At 42.2% G+C, this 22,471-nt stretch overlaps 1 protein-coding gene across 7 annotated transcripts in view; it reads left to right on the top strand.

The window, feature by feature from the left end:
• slc16a4 (solute carrier family 16 member 4) overlaps positions 1-21,022 on the top strand; it is an 81,355-nt gene extending 60,333 nt beyond the window's left edge. For all 7 annotated transcript variants that reach the window (XM_069941828.1, XM_069941833.1, XM_069941831.1 and 4 more), the window contains 3 exons: positions 8,843-9,054; positions 13,898-13,991; positions 18,353-21,022. In XM_069941828.1, coding sequence (XP_069797929.1) covers positions 8,843-9,054; positions 13,898-13,991; positions 18,353-18,606 — 560 coding nt within the window. In that variant the 3' untranslated portion in view covers positions 18,607-21,022. The remainder of the gene's footprint in view (positions 1-8,842; positions 9,055-13,897; positions 13,992-18,352) is intronic.
• Positions 21,023-22,471: the final 1,449 nt, after the last annotated feature.

The following is a 22,471-nucleotide window of genomic DNA, read 5'->3' as shown; positions in this document are numbered from 1 at the left end:
AAACCACTGTAGATGTTGGAAACCCAAAATAAAAATAAAACAAATACTCAGGTGGAAAGCAAAAGGACGGCATAGTAGGCAAGGCAGTTAGTCCGAATCCAGCACTATCTGTAAGAGGATTGTACATTCTGCCTGTTTCCTCTGAGTGCTCCAGATTCCTCCCACCTTTCAGAACATTCTGGGGTTGTAGATTGATTGGTGTATTTGGGCGGCATGGACTCGTGGGCCGAAAGGGCCTCGTTCTGTGCTATATGTCTAATTTTGAAAATTTACCAAAGAAACAGTGAACATTTCCATCGGAAATGGAACAGAAAGAAAAGAAAAGAACAAAAAAGGTACGGAAGGATGGATAGAATGAAGAGAATACCTCTGATAAGATGAGGCCAAATTAATTAATGAGGCAGTTGAAGTCAGATTGTTTTTTTGTTTGACTCTGTTGTTTTAGTACAGCAGCACTGTGGGACATGCTGAGCAGGTCAGACTGCACTAAAGGAAAGAGAAAAAAACTAAGCTCATCGCAGATGGATGAATGACAGAAAGGGAACTTCTGATACATATGTGCAACACTGTTAAAGCGCCAGCAATCGGGACGGGAGATCAAATCACGAGCTGTTTGTACGTTCTCCCCGAGTCTGCGTGGATTTCTCCCCTCCGTTCAAAATGTACCAGGGGTCAATTGGGTGTGATTGGGCGGCACAGGCTCATGGGCTGAAAGGGCCTGTTACTCTGTAAAGGGCCTGTTTGTCTGTATGTCTGGACAGAAAGAGTAAATTATCTATGTTTTTCTTTTTGCTTTGTTCCACAGCTTTGATATTAGCAACATATACAATAGACAAAGAAGCATAATCTGATTGTAATCACTACATTTACTCATTTGGTCTCCACCCATCAGAAATGTTCCCTTTTATTCAACCCATCCCTCCCCCACCTTCTCTGCTTCTTCCTTTTTTTAGCCTAATTTAAAGTCCCTGAACTATTAACTATGTTTATCTTTCCAAGCCTGATTAGCTTGAGTTTTGATGCCATTTTCTATAATGTGTCAGATTCAGGACACTTTATTGCCAAGTTTTATATTCTGGCAACAAGAGCTCAGTGCAGCATGCCAAACCTTATTCGTTCTATTCATAGGTTATCATTGAATGGATGAGCAGAAGGGATGGAGCAGGTGGTATGGTTTCTGTTGTGTCTTCACCTCCCCTCTGGGGAGAGGATTTGTTGGCAACAAATTAAAACCATGACAGTGGCCTTGCAACTTTCAGTGCCATTATAACCTGTGTTCTTTCCCGATGGGAATTTCCTGCCACTTCCTCATTCTCCTTCCTGCAGGTGGCAGGATGAGTCAGGAACAACATTCATAGCTGACATAGGCTGTCTCCACATCATTAGTTGGACATTGCCCACTGGAATTTATGGCTAAGTTCTCTGGAAGGATGGCAATTCTATATTCCAGTGAACTGCAGTATGAGAGGGCAGTGTTCAAACAAACTTGAGATTTCGTTTTTTGTTGTGTCTTTTCCCATGTTATATCAAATGTCTGGGAGACGGAATTGGAAGATCGTTGTTGGAAAGCATTTCAGGTCATTCACAGTTTTGGAAATGCAGATTTGTTTTCTTTCTGATTCAAGAAAGAAACCTTTGCAACAAATCTCCAGGAAGGGCTTCCCGTAAAATATATCACTTAGCACAAAGACTGTTGTACAAGAACAATTTCTGTGCGCTGAAAGATCCCACAAGCAGATGACTGACTAGTTAATCTGTTTTTGGTGGTGTTGTTTCATTAAGGACACTGAAGAAAACTCCACCATTCCTCTTCAGGATAGTGCCGTGGGATCTTAAACCAACACTTCTGAGGGCTGACAGGGCCTCGCTTTAATGCCTCATCCAAAAGCCAGCACCTTTTTTAATGCAGCAGCCCTTAAGTACTGACCGTCGGGCAGTGCAACACTTCCTCAGTACTGCCCCTTCGACAGTGCAGTGGTCCCTCGGTATTCCAGCGGGAGTTCTGACCTGGATTATATGCTGAAATCATGAGGTGAGTCTTGAACCCATAACCTTGAACAGAAGGTGACCCATGGGGTAATCCATGCATGAGTACCAAATTCTGTACCGCAGTGGCTGCTTTGGATATTAGCAATGAGCTGCTAATTGGATATACTTCCAAGGGTTTGTCAAATTAATTCCAGGGATAAGGAGATCTCTTGTGAGAATAGGTTAAAGCAAAATAGGATATGTTGCTGGAATGCAGGAAAATAAGAGGTAATCTCAATGTAATATAAAATTTCTTATGAATCCTTCCCCCCCCCCCCCCACCTCACCACCATTCCCTCACCTCTTCTACCAGATGTAGGAGATGTTGCTCACTTCTTCTACCTTCATGTTTTAAACATGATATGTTGAACTGAGAGACAGCAATTGTTATTATTCTAACGATATTATAAATATCATTAGAATTATTATAACTAGAAAGGGCTACAGATATAAAGCTTCTTTGTCCTGGAATTATAAGGTCAGAAAGATAATTGAATTTTTGAAAATATTAAGGTCAGGATCAGAATTATTGCCATGAGCATGTGTCGCAAAATTTGTTCTTTCACAGAATTGCTAAAAAATGCAATTTCTAAATACAAGATTGAAAAAATAAATAATTGATACAAAAAAAATGTTCAGGAATCTGATACGGAGGGGAAGAAGCTGCTTTTGTTCTGTAGGGTATGTGTCTTCACAGTCCTTCCTTCCTAAGAAAAGGACATGGCCTACGGGGGGGGGTGGGGGGGGGTGAGGGTCCTTGATGCTAGAGGCTACTTTCTTGGGTCACCACCTCTTAAAGATGTCTCTAATGGAGTGAAGACCTAATTTCCATGATGACAACTCTCCGTAGCCTGTTCCTGCCCTTGTGCATTGGCACCTCCATACCAGACAGTGATGCAGTTAGCCAGAATGTTCTCCATGGTACACTGGTAAAAATTTCCAGGATCCTTTGGTGACACACCAACATGACGGCTCCAGGATAGGTCTTCGGAGATGTTAACACCCGGGAATTTAATGTTCCTGACCCTCTCCACTGCTGAACCTCGATGAGGACTGCTTTATGTTCTCCTTGTTTCCCCTTCCTGAGGTCCACAATCACTTCCTTAGTTTTGCTAATATTGAGTGCAAAGTTGTTGTTGTGACACCGCTAACTAGCTGATCTATCCCCCTCCAGTACGCTTCCACATTGCCGTCTGTGATCCTGCCAACAACCATTGTATTATCAGCAAATTTGAAGATGGCATTTGAATTGTGCCCAGCCACAGAGTCCTGGGTGTAGCGAGTGGAGCAGTAAGCTAAGGAAATGTCCTTGAGGTGGCACCTGTGTGGATTTTTAATTAGGAGATGCTGTTACCGATCATCAGAACTGAATGTGGTCTTCTTGTGCAAGGTCAGTTGCAGAGGCCCATGTTTTGACCAGTACTGATGGTATTCGGGTGTTGAAAGCTGAGCTGCAATGAATGAAAAGCCGTCTGATATGGGCATGGCAGTTGACCATGAGATCCAGGGATGAGTGGAAGGTCAGTGAAGTTGCATCCGCTGTGCAATGATTGTGGTAATAGGTAAATTGTAGTGGATCCAGGACTTTTCTTAGATACTTTTATTCTGGCCATGATTAACCTCTCAAAACATTTCATTACAATATAACCATATAACCATTTAACCACTTACAGCACAGAACAGGCCAGTTCGGCCATACTAGTCCATGCCGTAACAAATCCCCACCCTCCTAGTCCCACTGACCAGCACCCGGTCCATACCCCTCCAGTCCTCTCCTATCCATGTAACTATTCAGTCTTTCCTTAAATGTAACCAATGATCCCGCCTCGACCACGTCTGTCGGAAGCTCATTCCACATCCCTACCACCCTTTGCGTAAAGAAATTTCCCCTCATGTTCCCCTTATAATTTTCCCCCTTCAATCTTAAACCATGTCCTCTAGTTTGAATCTCCCCCACTCTTAATTGAAAAAGCCTATCCACATTTACTCTGTCTGTCCCTTTTAAAATCTTAAACACCTCTATCAAGTCCCCCCTCAATCTTCTACGCTCCAGAGAAAAAAACCCTAGTCTGCACAACCTTCCCCTGTAACTCAAACCTTGAAATGCTGTCAACCTTCTCGTGAACCTGCTCTGCACTCTCTCTATTTTGTTTATATCTTTCCTATAATTTGGTGACCAAAACTGTACACAGTACTCCAAATTTGGCCTCACCAATGCCTTATACAATTTCATCATAACCTCCCTACTCTTGAATTCAATACTCCAATTTATGAAGGCCAACATTCCAAATTCCTTCTTCACCACACCATCTACCTGAGTATCAGCCTTGAGGGTACTATTTACCACAACTCCTAAATCCCTTTGTTGCTCTGCACATCTCAATAGCCTACCATTTAATGCATATGACCTATTTAGATTTGCCTTTCCAAAATGTAACACCTCACACTTATCTGTATTAAATTCCATCAGCCATTTCTCAGCCCACACCTCCAGCCTTCCTAAATCACCTTATAATCTACGGTAAATCTTCCTCACTGTCCACAACACCACCAATCTTTGTATCATCTGCAAACTTGCTTATCCAATTCTCCACCCCTACTTCCAGATCGTTACTATATATAACAAACAATAGTGGACCGAGGACCAATCCCTGAGGAACTCCACTAGTCACCGGCCTCCAATTGGACAAACAATTTTCTACCTCTACTCTCTGACACCTCCCATTCAACCATTGATGAATCCATTTCACTACCTCCTCATTTATACCTAATGCCTCCACCTTTTTTCCTAACCTCCTGTGGGGAACTTTGTCAAAAGCTTTACTAAAGTCTAAATAGACAACATCCACAGCTTTCACTTCATCAACCTTTTTTGTAACCCCCTCGAAAAACTCAAATTAGGTTTGTCAAGCATGATCTACCCCTGACAAAACCATGCTGATTACTCCCTAGCAATCCCTGTACCTCCAAATATTTGTAAATACCATCCCTCAGAACACTTTCCATCAACTTACCCACCACAGACGTCAGACTCATGGGCATATAATTCCCAGGTTTACATTTAGACCCTTTCTTAAACAGCGGAACCACATGCGCCACCCTCCAATCCTTTGGCACTACCCCCGTGGCCAGTGACATCCTAAATATCTCTGTTAATGGCCCCACTATCTGTCCACTAGCCTCCCTGAGTATCCTTGGGAATATTTTGTCCGGTCCCGGAGATTTATCCACCTTTATCTTTTTCACACAGCCATCACTACCTCCTCGGTTATCCTTATATGCTTCATTACCTCTCCACTATTTTTCTTTACCTCAACTGGTTCAATATTTTTTTTCCCTAGTGAATACCGAGGCAAAGAAATCATTCAAAATTTCCCCCATTTCCTCTGACTTCTCACTCAGTTTACCCTCACTATCTACAAGGGGTCTAATTTTATCCCTCACTAATCTTTTACTTTTAATGTACTTATAGAAACTCTTTGGATTTATTTTTACTCTGTCTGCCAAAGCCTCTTCGTGCCTTTTTTTGGCCTTTCTAATTTCTTTCTTGATTCCTTCTACACTCCTTGTAGTCCTCCTTCAAATTGTCAGCTCCCTGTTCTTTATACCTCTTGTACACCTCCCTTTTTCTCCTAACCAAATTTCCAATATTCCTCGAAAACCAAGCCTCCCTATGACTTCCAGCCTTTCCTTTGATCCTCACTGGGACATAACTACTCTGTACCCTCAAAATTTCTTTTTTGAATATCCTCCATTTTTCATTTACACCCTCACCTGAAAATATCCTGTCCCACTCAATACTCCCCAAATCCCTTCTTATTCCTTCAAAATTTGCTCTTCTCAATAGATGTAGTTGATGGGGTAGACCTGTGGTTCCCAAACCTTTTGGGGCTGGCGCCCCTTGGCTCCCAGGCCACATCCCTAGCACCTCCACCATTCAATTAACACACACCTCTTATCCCTCACCCACTCACTGCCTCTCATTCCTCAGCTTGTCCGTTGCAGGCCTCTCTCCTGGGGCCGACTCCTTTTGCCCCAGGACCTTCCCTCACGAGCCCCCTGCACTCAGTACCTCCCTCACTCCTTCCCCTTCCTCCTCCTTCCCTCCACTCTCAACTTATTAAAAGGCTGAAGACAAATACAACATGGCAGTGGTGTCACTAGGATTGGTGTCACCCGGTGCGGTAACTCATTGTGTCAACACCGAGCCCCACCCCCCCGTCCATGGTGGTGGTGGTGCTGAGCTGGGGGGGGCGGGGGGTAGTGATGCCAATGCGACATGGTGGCCACCGAGGCCAGCTCTCGCGACACCTCCTTGTCGCTGTTTATTTTGCTCACTACTGCCACCCAGAGTCTGGCCGCGGCAACTGACTGACCTTCCGGAGACCATGATGCTAGAAAATTACTGTGCTGGCTTCATCATCATCATGGCCCATCCCTTCACGAACTTTACAGTAGAGTGAAAAATAACAAGGCTGAAATTTTGGACCATCTCCTTTTTCCTCACCGTCTCCTTTTTCCTCACCGTCCCCTTCTTCCTCATCACCCCCTTGGATCTTTCCACTGCCCCCAGGCACTGCCCACTTTGGGAATGACTGAGGTAGACTAATCATGTATCTCATCTATTGATGGCTAAGATCCAAAGGGTCATATAAACTATGGACTCTTATCGATTACTGTGAAGCATGCATTCACTGGCCCTGTGGCCTATCCTTTTCCTTCATCCATGTATTTTTCCAAGGGTGACCTTTCCCCTCATTACACTTGGTTTCTCTGATAGTCTTTAGTTCTGGCTCTGCTGTTTCATAGCTGAGATTCTTTTATTATTAGCATATGTATTTCTGTTCCTTACTCCAGCCAAAAGGACTCACAAACCTTGAGCCTTTTACCAGAATTACAGACCCAGGCATGCTCACAGACTTGTTCTGACACATAAACAAGATCAGATTTGCCCTCCTTTTCAATTACTTATTTTCCTGTCTCCCACTCCATTTCCTTTTCTTTTTTCTTCTCCACCCTTTCTGCTCCTTCTCCCTCCGTTCTTGGCCGTCCTCTTTCATGCCAGCATTAAAATGGCACAGCCTCAACCCACTTGCTCCTAATCCACTTTCCCCTCCTTTTCTTTTACCTCACTCCACCTCTCCTTCCCAACTCACCTGCTCCCTTCCCTTATCCTCCACTTCCTTTCATACCTCTTCCTCCTTCCATTCTCTCCCTTCCCTCATTCTATCTTCCCAACTACTTCCATATCCCTTTCCTTCTCGCCGCTTCTTATGTCCTTCCTCTATCCTCTCTTCCCCCCCCTTGCCTTCCCTTGCTCCTGAGATGAATGCAAGGTTGAACCCCTGTCCCTCCTCCTCCTCCTCTCTTCCCTTCCCTTTCTGCTTCTCTTTATCACTGCTGTTTGCGATAGTTTGCACTACTTAAGTGTGCTTCATGTTTCCTACACTGCAACAGTACCTATTCATCAAAATTATTGCACTGGCTGTAATTTGTGATGTACAGAGATCATGAAAGACATTCTAAAAATGTGTTTATTTTCATAATTAGTGTATCAAGGGATTTAGAGTACATGGGTAAATAGAAGAGAGGTTTAGATCAGCTATGATCTGATGAATGACAGAACAGAGGCGAAGGACTGTATGGTGTTTTCTAAAAATTGATTTCTGTTCCTTCATCCCGGCATACTTGAACTCATTCCCTGCACCTTGATCCCTGACACTGTTCTACTTTCTTTCTGAGCTCCTCTACTCCACATTCCTGAGCATTTCTTTGGCTAAAAATTTGCAACATCCCAATACTGTGGTTTATGCCAATTGAATTCAGAGTGGATAGTGTTGCTTTTTATGATGTACCCAAGGTACTAAATCAGTCATTCCCAAAGTGGGTGGTGCTGCCCTCTGGGGGCAGTGGAAAGATCCAAGGAGGTGGTGAGGAAAAAGGGGGTGGTTTGAACCTTCAGCCTTCACTCTGCTACAAAGTTTAATGAAGAAGCCAGCACAGTAATTTTCTGGCGTCACGGTCCCTGGAAGGGCTGTTGTTGCCGCGGCCAGACTCTGGGTGGCAGTAGTGAGCAAAATAAACAGCGACAAGGAGGTCTCACAAGAGCATGGCCTTGGTGGCCTCCCTGTGTACTGGCGTCACTACTCACCCACCCACCCTCCACACCTCAGCGCCGCCACCACCATGGATGGGGGGAGGGGCTCGGTGTTGACACCATGAGTTACCGCACCAGGTGACACCAACCCTAGTGACGCCACTGCCATGTTGTATTTGGCTTTGGCCTTTTAATAAGTTGAGAGTGAATGGGAGGAGAAGGAAGGGTGGACGGAGCAAGGGAGGTACTGAGCGCAAGGGGCTTGGGAGAGAAAGGCCTGGGGCAAAAGGAGTCGGCCCCAGGAGAGAGGCCTGCAGGGTGCCAGCGAAGAAATGAGAGGCAGTGAATGGACAAGGGGGAGGAGGGAAGAGGATGGGAGCCAAGGGGGTGGCAGCCCAAAAAAGTTGGGAACCTCTGTACTATATTGTAGGAAAGTTGTATCTCAATAGAATGAATTAGTGACATTATAAGAGGTGGTGAGCTAAAAAGAAAGCAAACTGAAATATCCCTTCAAACTCAGTAAATTTGTATCAAAGGACAAAGATGGAACTTTTAAAAACTGATTTCTTTGACCATGCTATTTAGCTACCCTGCCCTTTGGCTCCCTGCTGAGGATACCAGGAAGTGCCTTGCAATGTTTTACTGCATGCATGGTTCTATATAAATGTTGGCTGTTGCCTTTGTTATAAGGGTGCTGCTGTATATCTGTGGTTTCAGGTATCATGGAGACTGTCGCCCAGCTTGCATCAGGATGGATAGCTGACCAAAACTACACCAACAAGTTCCACTACCACAAAGCCTACCTTCTCCTCTGCGGTCTGTCCAACTTGTTGGCTCCAATGGCAACAACTTATGCCCAGCTGATGATTTATGTCATGTTCTTTGCTATGTTTTGTGGTGGATACATGGCGCTGCTGCTCCCAGTCCTGGTAAATAAACAGCTTCTCTTTATTATACAAGCACGATGCTGAAAGATTTAATGGATTGAAGCCAGTTTCCTCGGATACTGCTGAGGCAAATCTTTCTAGTTTTGATCCTTGTTATGACTTGAGTTAGCCAATTTCAGACAGAGGACTACATATAATCACATATAATTCTTTTTTCCTGTGGGCGAGGCAGAATCACCACTTATTGGTAGGGAAAAATAAAACTGAACACAATGTACACATGAAAACAAATAAAGAAACAAACAAACTGTGCAATACGGAGAGGGAAAAAAAATCAATAAAGTGTACAAGTAAGAGTTCTTAAATGAGTCCCTGATTGAGTTTGTTGTTGAGGAGTCTGGTGGTGGAGGGGGAGCAGCTGTTACTGAACCCGATGGTGCGAGTCTTGAGGCACCGAGACCTCTTTCCTGATGGCAGCAGCGAGAACAGAGCGTGTGCTGGGTGGTGTGGATCCTTGATGATTGTTGCTGCTCTCCATTGGCACCATTCCCTGCTGATGCTCACGAAGATGGGGAGGGTTTTACCTGTGATGTCTTGGGCTGTGCCCACTATGTTTTACAGGGCTCTACGCTTGGGTGTCACCATACCAGACCACGATGCAGCCGGTCAGCACACTTTCCACTACACATCTGATGAAATTTGCCAGCGTTTCCAATGCCATAGAAAACCTCCGCAAACTCTGAAGGAACTAAAGCCACTGACATGCTTTCTTCATGATGCCATTAATGTACTGGAAAGACCCTCCGAGATAGTGACTCCCAAGAAATTAAATTTGCTCACTCTCTCCATCGCTGATCGCCCAATGATCACTGAATCGTCCACCTCTGGTTTTTCCCTTCTTGAAGTCAACAATCAGCTCCTTGGTTTTGGTGACATTGAGTGTGAAGTTGTTGCTGGTGCACCATTCAGCCAAATTTTCAGTCTCCCTCCAGTAAGCTGACTCATTGCCCCTTTTTGTGCAACCCACTACCGTGGTATCGTCAGCTAATTTTTAGATGATCCCTCCCTAATCTTTCCACCTCAGCCAGTCTTATTCCAGTGACTTGTAGAAAGCCAAGCAAAAGTAGGTCTTCCAAAAGAAGGACTCACATTTATATAGTGTTTTACCCACCATGTCACACTACATGGCAGCCATTAATGTCTTACGACCTGTAGTTACTACAGAAAGCAAAGCAGCCATAACCAGTCTCATGACCAGCATTTACATCCTGTTTCTTTTCAAAATAGGATTTTGTAATCACATGAGAAAGCACATAGGACACTAGGTTAACATCACTTAGCTATTATTCCATTACTGTATTGGTGCGGGCCCGCAGAGAGCAAGGAGCGGAGATACAGTGCTCCCACGGGGTCCAACTACCATCAGTTCCGCACAGGCTTTGAACAGCCCGTTAAAGGAGTCCACGGCATTTTTATTTAAAATCCCATGACTGCGTGGTCTGCGCCTAAGATGGTGGCACCTCTGATCGACAGCAGCCACGAGGGCTTGCCGAGGACTGGAAGAGGGCACCAGAAAACAGAGAGATCCTCCCATGTCTGAGAAGGAGAAGCAGAGGAGATGGCCCACGGGATGGTAACTATGATGGCGGACCAGTGAGGGACTCTGCAGCAAAAAGGCCAATGCACGCTGCAGGCTGTTGGTGACCCGAGGTGGAGACTGGCTCGAAACTGGCTGAAGAGGTATCAGATATCGAAACTGGGATGCGAGGTGGTGCTGCAGGTGCTGAGGGGTTCCTGATCGCGTCAGAGGTTCGGATCTGGAGCTCGGGTCGCCAATGGTTTGGACTGGACTCTGTGTGGCTGCGGAGGCTGCAGAAGCACTGGAGGCAAAGCTATGGACACTCGGTGACTCTGGGGGAACTCTTTTTCTTCTCTCTCTCTCTGACTGTAAGAGGCACTTCGGGCAATTTCTGCTGATGGCAAATCTGTCTGCCTTACAGCAGGCAAAATAATTTCTTGTAATATGACACTGTTTTAATACAATGACTATAAATTGAATCTTGAATGCTGGCCTGCATTTTTGTGTTCAGGGTACTGTAATAAGAACCCTGTTCTTAAAGGCATGTTCAATATTTACCAGTGTTTTCCCATGTCACTGTTATGCCACACGTAGCCTCCTTTGACTCAATGCTCCATAAATGCACAGGACAACCCTGTGATTCGGAGATAAACATACTGTCGGATAAGTCACAGCCGGCACAAAAGCTAAACAAGGGTTGGCCTGAATACCTCCCCACTCTCTTGGATAACGAATCTGAAGACCTTCAGTTAACAATAACCCCACTTACAATATATTGGAGAACTCTCATTGAGCTCTGTTACTGATGCATTAACACAGGAGTAGTAAGGTGGGTCAAAAAAGCAAAAGAGATATTTCAAGGAATTAAAATACTGTGCATCACAAATCTGAACCTTAATCCTTTGAATTCTTGCCCATGACTATTTATGATTTGATCACTCGTGACTTCTGCTGTGGGGAATTCTGATTGTAGGGGAAAGTTGAGGAAATGCAGCCAGTTGTGGAATTAATTTCTTGACCGATTATGAGAGAACTTTTCATCTAAAGATGAATGACATTTTTAGAATTTTTTTTTTCATTGTGATCAGTCCTTGGATGAGGCTGTGCTCAGTTATTCCCAGAATGATGATTGGACAAAAAAAATCCGTAAATAAGGTTTCAACTTTATCAACTCCGTTGATCGTGTCTGGTGGCTCATAGAATTAATAGGCACAACACAGCTGAGGAATATTCAAAATATTTCAGGGACTTGAATAGATTGAGTACTCTCAGGTTACTTCATCTGTTTTTCTAATCAACATGTGGTGAGGCAAGACTCCATCTGGCTGGGATTTGGATCTCGCATCCCGAGCAGGGATGGAGCGCTGCAAACACAATTGTCTATTCAATTTGTATCAGAATATTTGGAGATGTTTTTGGGAGATAAATTGGGAAAAGTTAGAGTGGGTTAAGTACACACACTTTGAAGCAGATCTTATTTGAAATACTGGAGAATTCAGATTATGAATGACTTTACAGAAGAATGCCTATGGAGACTTCACAAGTAGGTGTTAATTGTTGAATGAATGGACTATTGACTTTAAAGCAACAGCAAGAGACATAATGTCTCCTGATACCTCTTTACAAAGAGTTTTGAATAGTGCTCAAGAGAGGTCACTGATGGGTTCTTGTTTACCTAAAAACAACAGTTGAACCAGAAGACAGACTTCTATTGTTTGATGGAAAAGGTCAGGGTTTTTTTGCAAGCAGTTAGAGAGAGAGAGGGGGGGGGGGTGGGGAGACAGAAAGCTGTAACAAGCAGAAGAAACTGTGTCAAGTAGAAGTTGTTGGAACTGAAACAGAAGCTCCAGCGTGGCGGACGGCTGGAAGTATTGGCCGTCAGGTGTTTCATTTGGAATAAGGGAAACAAAAAGGAACTCTGTGGTAACCTGAAAGAAAGATATTATCATCTGGAGAACCTTGATCGGGCAAGATACTAAGGAGACTAATGGTGGTATCTCAGTTGTGGAAATCCGGGAACAGCACATCTCTCTCTACAAAACCTACAAGAACCTTCCTGAGCAGTAACCATTTACCTTTCGAGCACCAAAGCCTGGTGAACTTTATACATGTTAAATTCTGTGCACAGTATAAGAATTGCCTGCAACCTGTGAACTTGGAAGAATGAGAAGTGAGATTGGATTGTGAACCAAAGAGGTTTTCTAAATTTACGCGCACATTACATACGGGTATGTTTAGAATTAGAAAGGGGTTAAGTTAGGTGAAGTTAAAAATAGAGATAAGTTGAAGTTTGATTCTGTTTTCATGTTTAAAGTTAATTAAAAGCAACTTTTGTTTAAGTAACCATTTGTCGTGGTGAATATCTATTGGTGATGGGTTTTGGGGTCCTTTGGGCTCGTAACAAATTCTAGTGTCCCTTCCTTTTGTTTTCCTAATTCAAAACCTTACACCTTTGAGTGAACACATTATTGTTCTTTACATTTTATCTGGAGGCAATTTCTCTTTATTCTAGTCCTTCAACCATTGAAGCCTTTCTGCTTCTGTTTACCCTATCCATCCTTACACAATCTTTTCCCATTTGGACAAAACACAGTCACAAGAGCACAAAACACACTAGAATTGGCTAGCTAGCACCAAAACTGACAGCGTCTTAAAGGTCCCAAGCTCCTAGTCTGAATTTATAGCAGGTGGTGAGCAAATAAAAATAAGGGAAATAACTGCCCCAAAAGGATAATTTAACAAGAGAAGGAGAAAGGCATTTTTGGTCTTCATAATGTGGTGAGACAAAATTGTGAATGGAGAAATCTAGATGTTGGACAGCAGTGCTGATTGAATGATCTACCTCTTGAGGTGTCCACCTTGGAAACTAATCTCAAGCCATATTTGATCCATTCTGTGTGACTTTTAAGAAACATTAGAAGGATTGGATGCAGCGGTGTCTATGCGTGCACGTAAAATGAGTGAACAAAATCTTGAACTGCTGATATGATAGTTTACAGTCGCCATTTGCACATTTATGTGAAACAAATTTACAATGCCATTGATACCGATAAGATGTTATCTCAAAGGAAATATCCCTGAGTTGAAGGAGTTATTACCTGAGATGTTCAATCAGAGGTGAACATGACATTACTCCAACCCTTATAAATGGGCAGATTCCTATTTTAAATGGTGGAACTCATACACAGTGGAGAATGGGAATTATGTTGTGGATGCCTCTGACTGAACATATTGCCGATAAGGGATGGGTCAGATTATTGTGGGATCCAAATACAGAAAACTAATTGGCTCTTTTGTGCTCCACAGGTTGATCTAGTTGGAGTGACAAAAGTAAGAATTTCGTATGGATTTTCAATGTTTTTTGCTGGGATTGGCTGCTTAACTGGACCTCCAGCAGCAGGTAAAGGCATGCTCAATGTTTACCAGTGTTTTTCCATGTCACTGTTATGCCACCCGTAGCCCTCCTTTGACTCAATGCTCCATAAATGCACACTTTTCTTCTGAATCCAATTTTACCCAAGTCAACTGAGCAATGTTTCTGAAGCACATGTTGGTCCCGTATAATAATCATCTGCAAGGGCACAAGGCCGTGCTTCCATCTTTGATTTCCTGGTGTAAGTATTCTGCAGAATTTTCTTCTCTGTGATCAATCAAAACAATCACCAAAACTTTTAGAAATGGGTGGAGGTTTTAATCATTAGTTTCTATTTCTCCTGATGTTCAAATAAATTCTTATCAAATTAGCATAATACACTATAACATCATAGCCCCTAGACATTCTCTTGAAGACAGAACCTGAATATTAAAACATTTGTTTTAATAGTCGGGTGCTGTTCATGGTTGGAGGTGGAGAACCACTTACTGTCTATGCCTAAAATTAGAGTAAATTTCCATCTAGCATATGAATTGTGCACCATGAGTTGCTGTGATCAGGTGGAGCGATGCAAAGTGAAGTATGAGTGAACTGTTAGTACACCAGTGAGCTGTTGTTGGACACTAGCCTATGTTTCTGTGCTACTTACTTCAAGAAAGGAATTAGCATTTATCCTTGAGGCCATTTCTGGAGTACTGTGTGCAATTCTGACCCCCTTACTTGAGGGAGGAGGGAGTGGCTTTGGAGGTGTGCACAGCAGGTTCATGAGGTTATTCCAGAGATGAGGGGGTTAGCCCACGAGGAAAGGTAGAGTCATCTGGGACTATACTCGCTGGTATTTAGAGGAATGAGAGGGGATCTCATAGGAACATCTGCAGGATCTGCAAAGGCATAGATAAAATAGAGGTAGGTAAGTTGTTTACCTGCCCATGTTAGACAAGGAATGGTGGGTAGCAAACTTTAATTCTTGGTTGCTATAAGTCTGTACACAGTTGCTAGAATCTGTAGCGTTAGATCCATAGGAACATAGGAAGTAGGAACAGGAGTAGGCCAAAAATGGCCCATCGAGCCTGCTCCGCCATTCAATACGATCATGGCTGATCTAATTTATGACCTAACTCCACCTACCTGCCTTCTCCCCATATCCCCTAATTCCTCTATCATGTAAAACTCATCCGATGTGACTGGGTTGTATTGTTCTTGTATGAGTATTAGCAGTTGTTGGTATTGGCAGTGTTAAGTGACTGATTATACTGTGTTGTGTGATTGTTGTCCCCTTACATGCATTTTATAAAGATCCTTTGAACCCACTGAACTTGGTTCCCTTCCTACACACCAGTTAACAGTGCATTGATTGTTTTCATGTCCACGCATCTATCAAATTCCTTATACTTTATCTAGTTAGTGATAAATCTTGCTTTTCCTAGATCTTTATTATAGAACATCCTTATCCTGAAAATGAATCATTCCAGAATCTACTTGACTGACCTCGATGTGCTTCCTATAACAAGGTTCCCCAACCTTGTTGGAAATTTTTAATCTCAACAGTGTTAGGAATACATCTCTGTTTTTGTGCTCCATTATCCTCATCTACAAAATCCTGTAATCAATATACTTCCTACTAACCCGTCTCTGTCTCCTCAACTTACCTTTATTCTAATTTTATCCAGTGAGAGATCATGAACCCTGTTTCTTTCTCCACAGATGCTGCCCGATCTGCTGATTTTACTGTTTTACTTTTAAAAAAAATTTTAGCCTTCAGACATTTGTACAAACCTTAATGAAGAAGCGCAGAGCTGATAATTTATTTATCATTCATATGTCACAATCTGATGTTGTGCAGAGGCAGGAAAGAAATAGATCTCTGCTTGGATTGAAATCTTTACTTTTCTGTCAAGGTGCCTCAAGGTTGGGATCTATGAAGATGGGTTTTGTGCAGTAAATGTATCGATTTGAGGTCCAACGAAAATGGTATCTGACACAGTGTTGCCCATTCATAATATCTGCCCTATGATCTCAGATTTTCAATAGTTCAAATACTCACCAAACCAGTACCTCAGGGTGCCAAGGTGGATGCACTCAATTCCAGTGCTGCTTTTTATTCTCTCCCTAGTTCTACATCTATCGTGTCTGCCTGTCCCGCATCGGACTGGTCAGCCACAAACGAGCCTGCAGCTGACGTGGACTTTTTACCCCCTCCATAAATCTTCGTCCGCGAAGCCAAGCCAAAGAAAAGAGTTCTACATCAATCAACTTTTCTGTAAACTGCTCCCCATTGCTAATCATTTTTGCTCCAAGAATTAACTATCCAATTACAGTAAAAAAAAACCCTGGTATCTGGCAACTATGGGGATTGGTAGATGCTGGATAAGAGTATCAAGGCCTAACGGATGCACCTGAATGAAGAATAAACAGTTCAAAAGAGTAAAACACAAAAATTTGTAGACGCTGTGGTTAAAGTAAAAACACAAAATGCTTGAGAACTTTAGCAGGTCAAACAGTGTCCTTTATTAGGCAAAAACAAAGATACAGAACTGACGTTTCAGGCTTGACCCTTTCATCAAAGTATGAGAAAATGTCAGAACAAAAGAGTGGGAGAGCCGGAGATGATAGGTGGAGAGGGGAGGGAGGGGACAGCAGTACTGGGGGGTGGGGGTGGGGGGCAGAGGCAGGGCTCTGTAGGTGAAAGAACTGGAAAGGCAGGAAATGGGAGAGGGGAAGAAAAGGCGACCTACCACCCAACCAGCCTCTGCATCCAAAACATCAGCCGCCAGAATTTCTGGCACTGATTACATCTTTCACACTCCCTCCATGATTCCCTCATGCATTCATCCCTCCCCCACTCATCACATCTCCGGCACCTTCCCCTGTGCCTGCAGGTGTAACACTTGCACCCACACCTCCTCCCTCACCACTGGGGCCCCAAGCAGGCCTTTCACGTGAACCAATACTTCACCTGTACATCCAGAGGACCTATTTACTGCATCTGGTGCTCCCTTTAAAGCATTCTCTACATTGGAGAGAACGGTCGCAGACTGGGAGATCGCTTCGCTCAGCATCTCCATTCTGTTCGCAACAACAATGGCCAACCATTTCAATTCTGGGTCACACTCCCATGCTCATGTCTCTCCATGGCCTTATATATTGTCCCATCCTGACCACCCATAGATTGGAGGAATAACACCTTATTTTCCATCTGGGCACCCTCCAGCCAGATACCATGAACATTGACTTCACTGCTTTCCATTAAACCTGCTCACTTCTTCTTCCCCGCCCCCATTTCCTGCCTTTCCAGTTCTTTCACTTACACAGCTCTGCCTCCCCCCCCCCCCCACACCTGTGAGTGCTGCTATCCCCTCCCCCCTTCTCCAGCCCTGGCAGCCCACCTTCCCCCTCCCATACTTTCGATCTGATGCTCACCAGCATTTTTTCATATGTTGATGAAGGACCTGCTGCGGTTCCCCAGCATTTTGTTTTTAGATCAAAAGACAAAGTTACTATGCTGTACCTACACTGAACAAAATTCACTTGTATGAATATATAAATCTTCAAGTATTTTACTTAATTTTCACTCACATACTTCGAAAACATTTAACCGTTGCTGCATCTGCAGGTTCCTCGCCCTCCACGGAGCCACTTGAAAGACTATCAATAACATTGTAGATATTTAAACCGTTTCTTTCCCCCCACCCCCCCCCCCCCCCACCCAAGTTTACAGATAAAGCCTCTGACTAGAGCAGAGATAAGGAGACTTTAAGAAAGTCAACCCAATGGTGAGCGTCATCTATCAGCTCTACATCCTGGGCAACTTTATTCAACCAGCTGCTACGAACAAAGCACGACCAAGGCACTCCCATCTTCACCAAAGATTTATGTGTTAATTCAGAGAACATTTACAATTTTAAACTTGCAACTTTGTTACTTATTAGTTATTTTAAATGTATTGTCCTTGATATTTTTTCTGCCGTTCCTTGATCCAATTTTCTCCTACATTTTTGCTCACTTTAATGAAAATGCTACATTGATGGTCCAAAGTAGTTATTTCTATTTAAAATTCTTCCCAGTTGATAAATCTCTAAGCATATTTTCTCATGCTGGTGTATGATGTGTTTCACAATACCTTCCAAAATGGTGAATCACCATTTATGCTTTCAGACTTCAATGCCCTCCTGGAATGGAATCCAAATTAGTTACAGGTTCTGTTGGGTGGATGATGAAAATGGCATTGAAAGAAAGAAATGAATGATGGTTTCATGCTTTCACAGCAGCAAGATTTGGCTAAGGCAGATGGAGGTCTGGGTCTTGATGGAAAATATCATGGTTAATTCAAATCAAGACAATAGTTGAGTCCAGATTGTGCATCTAACCAATCACCTGCTTTTTTCCAGGTTGGCTCTATGACTACACGCGGACTTATGACTGTTCCTTTTACCTGGCTGGCATCTGCTACATCCTGTCCGCTGTTCCTCTGTTTCTAGAGCCCACTGCACGTCGATACCAGGCAAGAAAACAAGCAAAGACTCTGACAGGGCAGACTGAAACTATACCTAATGTCGCCTGTATAGCAGAATGCCAAAATGGACAAATTATTGTTCCATCTGATGTGATAACTGAGAAGCTGGAGCACATCAGTTCTGTATAAATATGACTGTATTGCCAATAAGAAACTTAAAACATATTTAATAGACAACAGTGGTGAGATCTTGTCTGGTGGAAAATCAAGAGTTCTGAAGATAGTGCAGAGGTAATGATTTTGCATCAAAATTTTTTAAAAATTGATGCAATTCCTTGGAAAATATTGTGGATTTTTTTTGGTTATTGCAGGTTAGGAATTTGTTTGATAAAATATGAAAATTGTTTCTTTTTTACACCTAGCATCAATGTGAAATTCAGGTAGTCCTTGGATTTGAAACAAGGAAATATCTCAAACCACTCACATACTGTCAATGTGCTTTAACCTGTCAGAGAAAGCTTTCTCAATGGCATTATTACGATTCTTTCCCCCCCTCCCCCACCCGCCACATTTGACATCGTTCAGCAGCCTCATGTGGGAAAAGTGCATTTATGCTAAACCGTAGACACTTTTGTGCTTGGATTCTGCCCACAAGAACCAAAATGAGCCATTCCGCAGAGACCCTCATAGTGTCATCTCTCCCAACTATTTCAAGAGACTTCAGGGGTGCTGCAGGTAAAAAAAATAATACCTGCCCTACCCAACTTCATACAAGGTACTATGGATTCATGGCTTTATAAAACTCAAGAACAGTTCAACGTTCTGCCCTTACTGCAGACTCAGTACTCATCCTTCTTATCTGAAAAGTCATTATTTTAATGACATCAGTTTTAAAAATAAATCATTCATGGGACTTAACCTCAGGTTCTGAGCACATTGTGCAGGAGCAGTTATTTAAAGACAGACTAATTTAGACTGTATGTCCACTACCCACAGAGCCCACCACTGTTCATTGTGGCTTCCAGATTAGCTCACCATAGACACAGTGCTGGAGTAGCATGACAGGACCAGAGTGCCAAAGAGTTGCCTTTAATAAAGTTTTCACTGACAAGTTATTTTTAACTGAATTATTCTATAGGTAAGACTGTAAATGCCATTCTTCAGGTTTCAGAAGATGCAAGGTTATGCTGCATCCTACCATGTCGACTTATACACAACCTTCTATAACAGGTGCTACCATTAAAAAAGTCTTTAATATTTATCACTCTTTAATATTAGGGGAAAATAAACTGGAAGGGCTGGACATATATTGGCTTTCTGTACAGAAGTCAAATAGGCTAACTTTCCATAGCTCTTTATATAATCTGTCAGATCTATAGTATATTTTCAACATTATATTTTTTCAAATTACAGAATGTGTACATTTTCTTTATTTCCCACTTGGATTTAAAGTCAACCTCAATTATTCCCAGCCCAATTAGCAAATGATGAAATGCAGAATGACACTTTCTCTGACATCTCAAGCAATTGTCACTTAATACAGTAAATGTTCCATTGGGTTTATGGTCTATGAAAAGGCAATACTGAGGCACATATCTGGAAAAGCAATGACAGCTGAAGACATGTAGGGCCAACCTAGGCTTTATCAATGTGTTTGCAACATCATGATGTGTAGCTTACCCATGCCATCATTAATCTAATTTTTGTTTTTGCATTAATCTTTCAAAGCTGGAAGTGTGGAAAGACTTTAAATGCAGAGTTTATCTTTGCTTGTTATGGAGTTATGCTCTACTGGAAACTATTCTAACACTATGACACCCAATTCTCCTTGCAGTATAATTCCTACTACTGCATTCGTACAAAATAGGAACCCATTTCAAAAAAAGCACTGATATTATTCATTGTCAGGTCTAATTTCACCTTTTCTTAGAGGAAGTTAAAGTATTTATTTGCCATTAAATCTTTCCCAATTTTCCAATAACCCATCTTTTTATTGTTCAATGGAGCTACACTTTTTAAACTATGGTAAAGGATAATAAATTTTAATGAATATAAAACAAATATAATAAATTTTCTTGGGATGTCTCAGATTCAAGATAAATGAAACTCTAACTGTTCTGTAGTTATTGTAAAATGGAACACCAGGACCCATGAATTCAAATACGTTATGTGTAGTTCTTGAAGAAAAATGTGCACTCTCACGTGGTTAACGTTGTCTCTGGTGTTCTGGGACAATGCCATATTGAACCAAGTACTGGAAGATGGAAGGTGCAGTGAAAATATCCACTTTTCACCTTCAGTCCAATTTTCTTCTGACAATTAAGATTGTTCATTGAACCCAATAATTCAATTCTGTGCCATACGCTAGTCACATTTCCACAAACCATGGGCTAATTTTAACTGCAGTTGCTCAGAAGGAAATCAAATGAGTTGATTGAACAGACTTGCATTGAAGTGGGCAGGTGTCAGCTGGTAATAATCTGGTCAGATGTGGGTTCAAGTTCCACTCAAGAGACTTGATAACAAGACTCATACAGACACTGAACCTGGATTCCCTGTTGGAGATTTTATTTTTCAATAAACGTGTTAAATCTGCTCCATTAAAGACTTCATACCATTATTTTATAGAATGGGATTGTAATATCCAACATCCCAGCCAAGCATCAACTCCCACTTGTATTTACAATGGATTTTTATGGGAACATCATTATTTGTTGCAGGATTTCCTACATCACAACAGTGGTTACATTAGTTGATAGCAATATATCCTGATATTATGAAAAACATAAATAGAAGCTTTTTTTAAACCTTGATTGAAAGTAATATTGTATGGGATATAAACACAGAATTGCTCAAAATCCCGGGGAATATCCTATCTGAAATTTTAGTGATTTTTTAAAAATGTGACTGCATGAATAGCTCAAATAGCTTTTATCAGGGATTTTTTTCAATGGAAGCAAAAGCTGATAATAGAGGTTACAAGTTGGTCTTGAGATATTTTTATGATAACCTTAGTGGTTATCTGTTAACAATGCAGATTTAAAAAAAAACAATTTGTGCACAATTCTTTAAGGAATACCACTCAGAGGACACAAAATTATATAACTTTACTTAATGGGAGAAAACTAGATGGTCATGTTTGAGAAATTAGCTGAAGCACAGCAAATTTTGCATAAAAATTGTACATACAGAAATTGAAGACCCAGAAGATCGAAATACCTCATACGTGGCTAACACATGTAAAGCTGTTTGTCTTGGAATCCAGCGACATCCATCTACACCAGACATTTCGATGAAGTAGAGAGATTTATTTGAAAACCAAATCTCGGACAACAGTCAAAATTGCTGGAAATCTACAGGTAGGGTCCATTTTCGTGTTAAACATCAGGATGACTAGCACGCCTTGGTCTGTCAAAACTGCTAATGTATGAACACTGAATAGTATACTAATGTTGCAACCCTTTTAAAGGAAAAAATGTCACCCTGATCATTTCAATCTAGTTTTCAATAATACCCTTCAAATGGGAACTCAAGTGGGATGTGGATTAAGATGGCTATTGATAGGAGAAAGTCAACTCCTTTGTGTTGTTGGATTCTATTAAAAGTCATATCCCTTTTCCCTTGAAGGTCACCCTTTCATTTTGTACCCTAATACGGTGCTCAGGAACAACTCCTCACAATTATCCAATTGGACAGTATCTCAAGAAACCATGTTGGAGAGGGTGAGTAAATTTAAGTTCTTTGGAGGCACCATCTCAGAGGAGGTTTTCTCAACCAAATATAATGGCACTGTGATGAAAGCACGTCAGTGCCTCTATTTCCTCAGGAGTTTGTGGAGATTTGGTAGGACATCAGAAAACCTAGCAAATTTCTACAGATATGTGGAAAGTGTGCTGATCGGATACATCAATCTGGTATGGGGACACCAATATCCCTGCTGTGGGAGAGCAATCATCAAGGATCCACACCACCCAGCACATGCTCCGTTCTCACTGCTACCGTCAGGAAAGAAGTCTAGGTGGCACAAGACTCTCACCACCAGGTTCAGGGACAG

The sequence above is a fragment of the Narcine bancroftii genome, chromosome 5 (genome assembly GCF_036971445.1).
Source record: "Narcine bancroftii isolate sNarBan1 chromosome 5, sNarBan1.hap1, whole genome shotgun sequence".
Taxonomy (NCBI): Eukaryota; Metazoa; Chordata; class Chondrichthyes; order Torpediniformes; family Narcinidae; genus Narcine; species Narcine bancroftii.
Note: the sequence above shows the minus strand (reverse complement) of the source record. Positions and strands in the feature narration are given on the sequence as shown.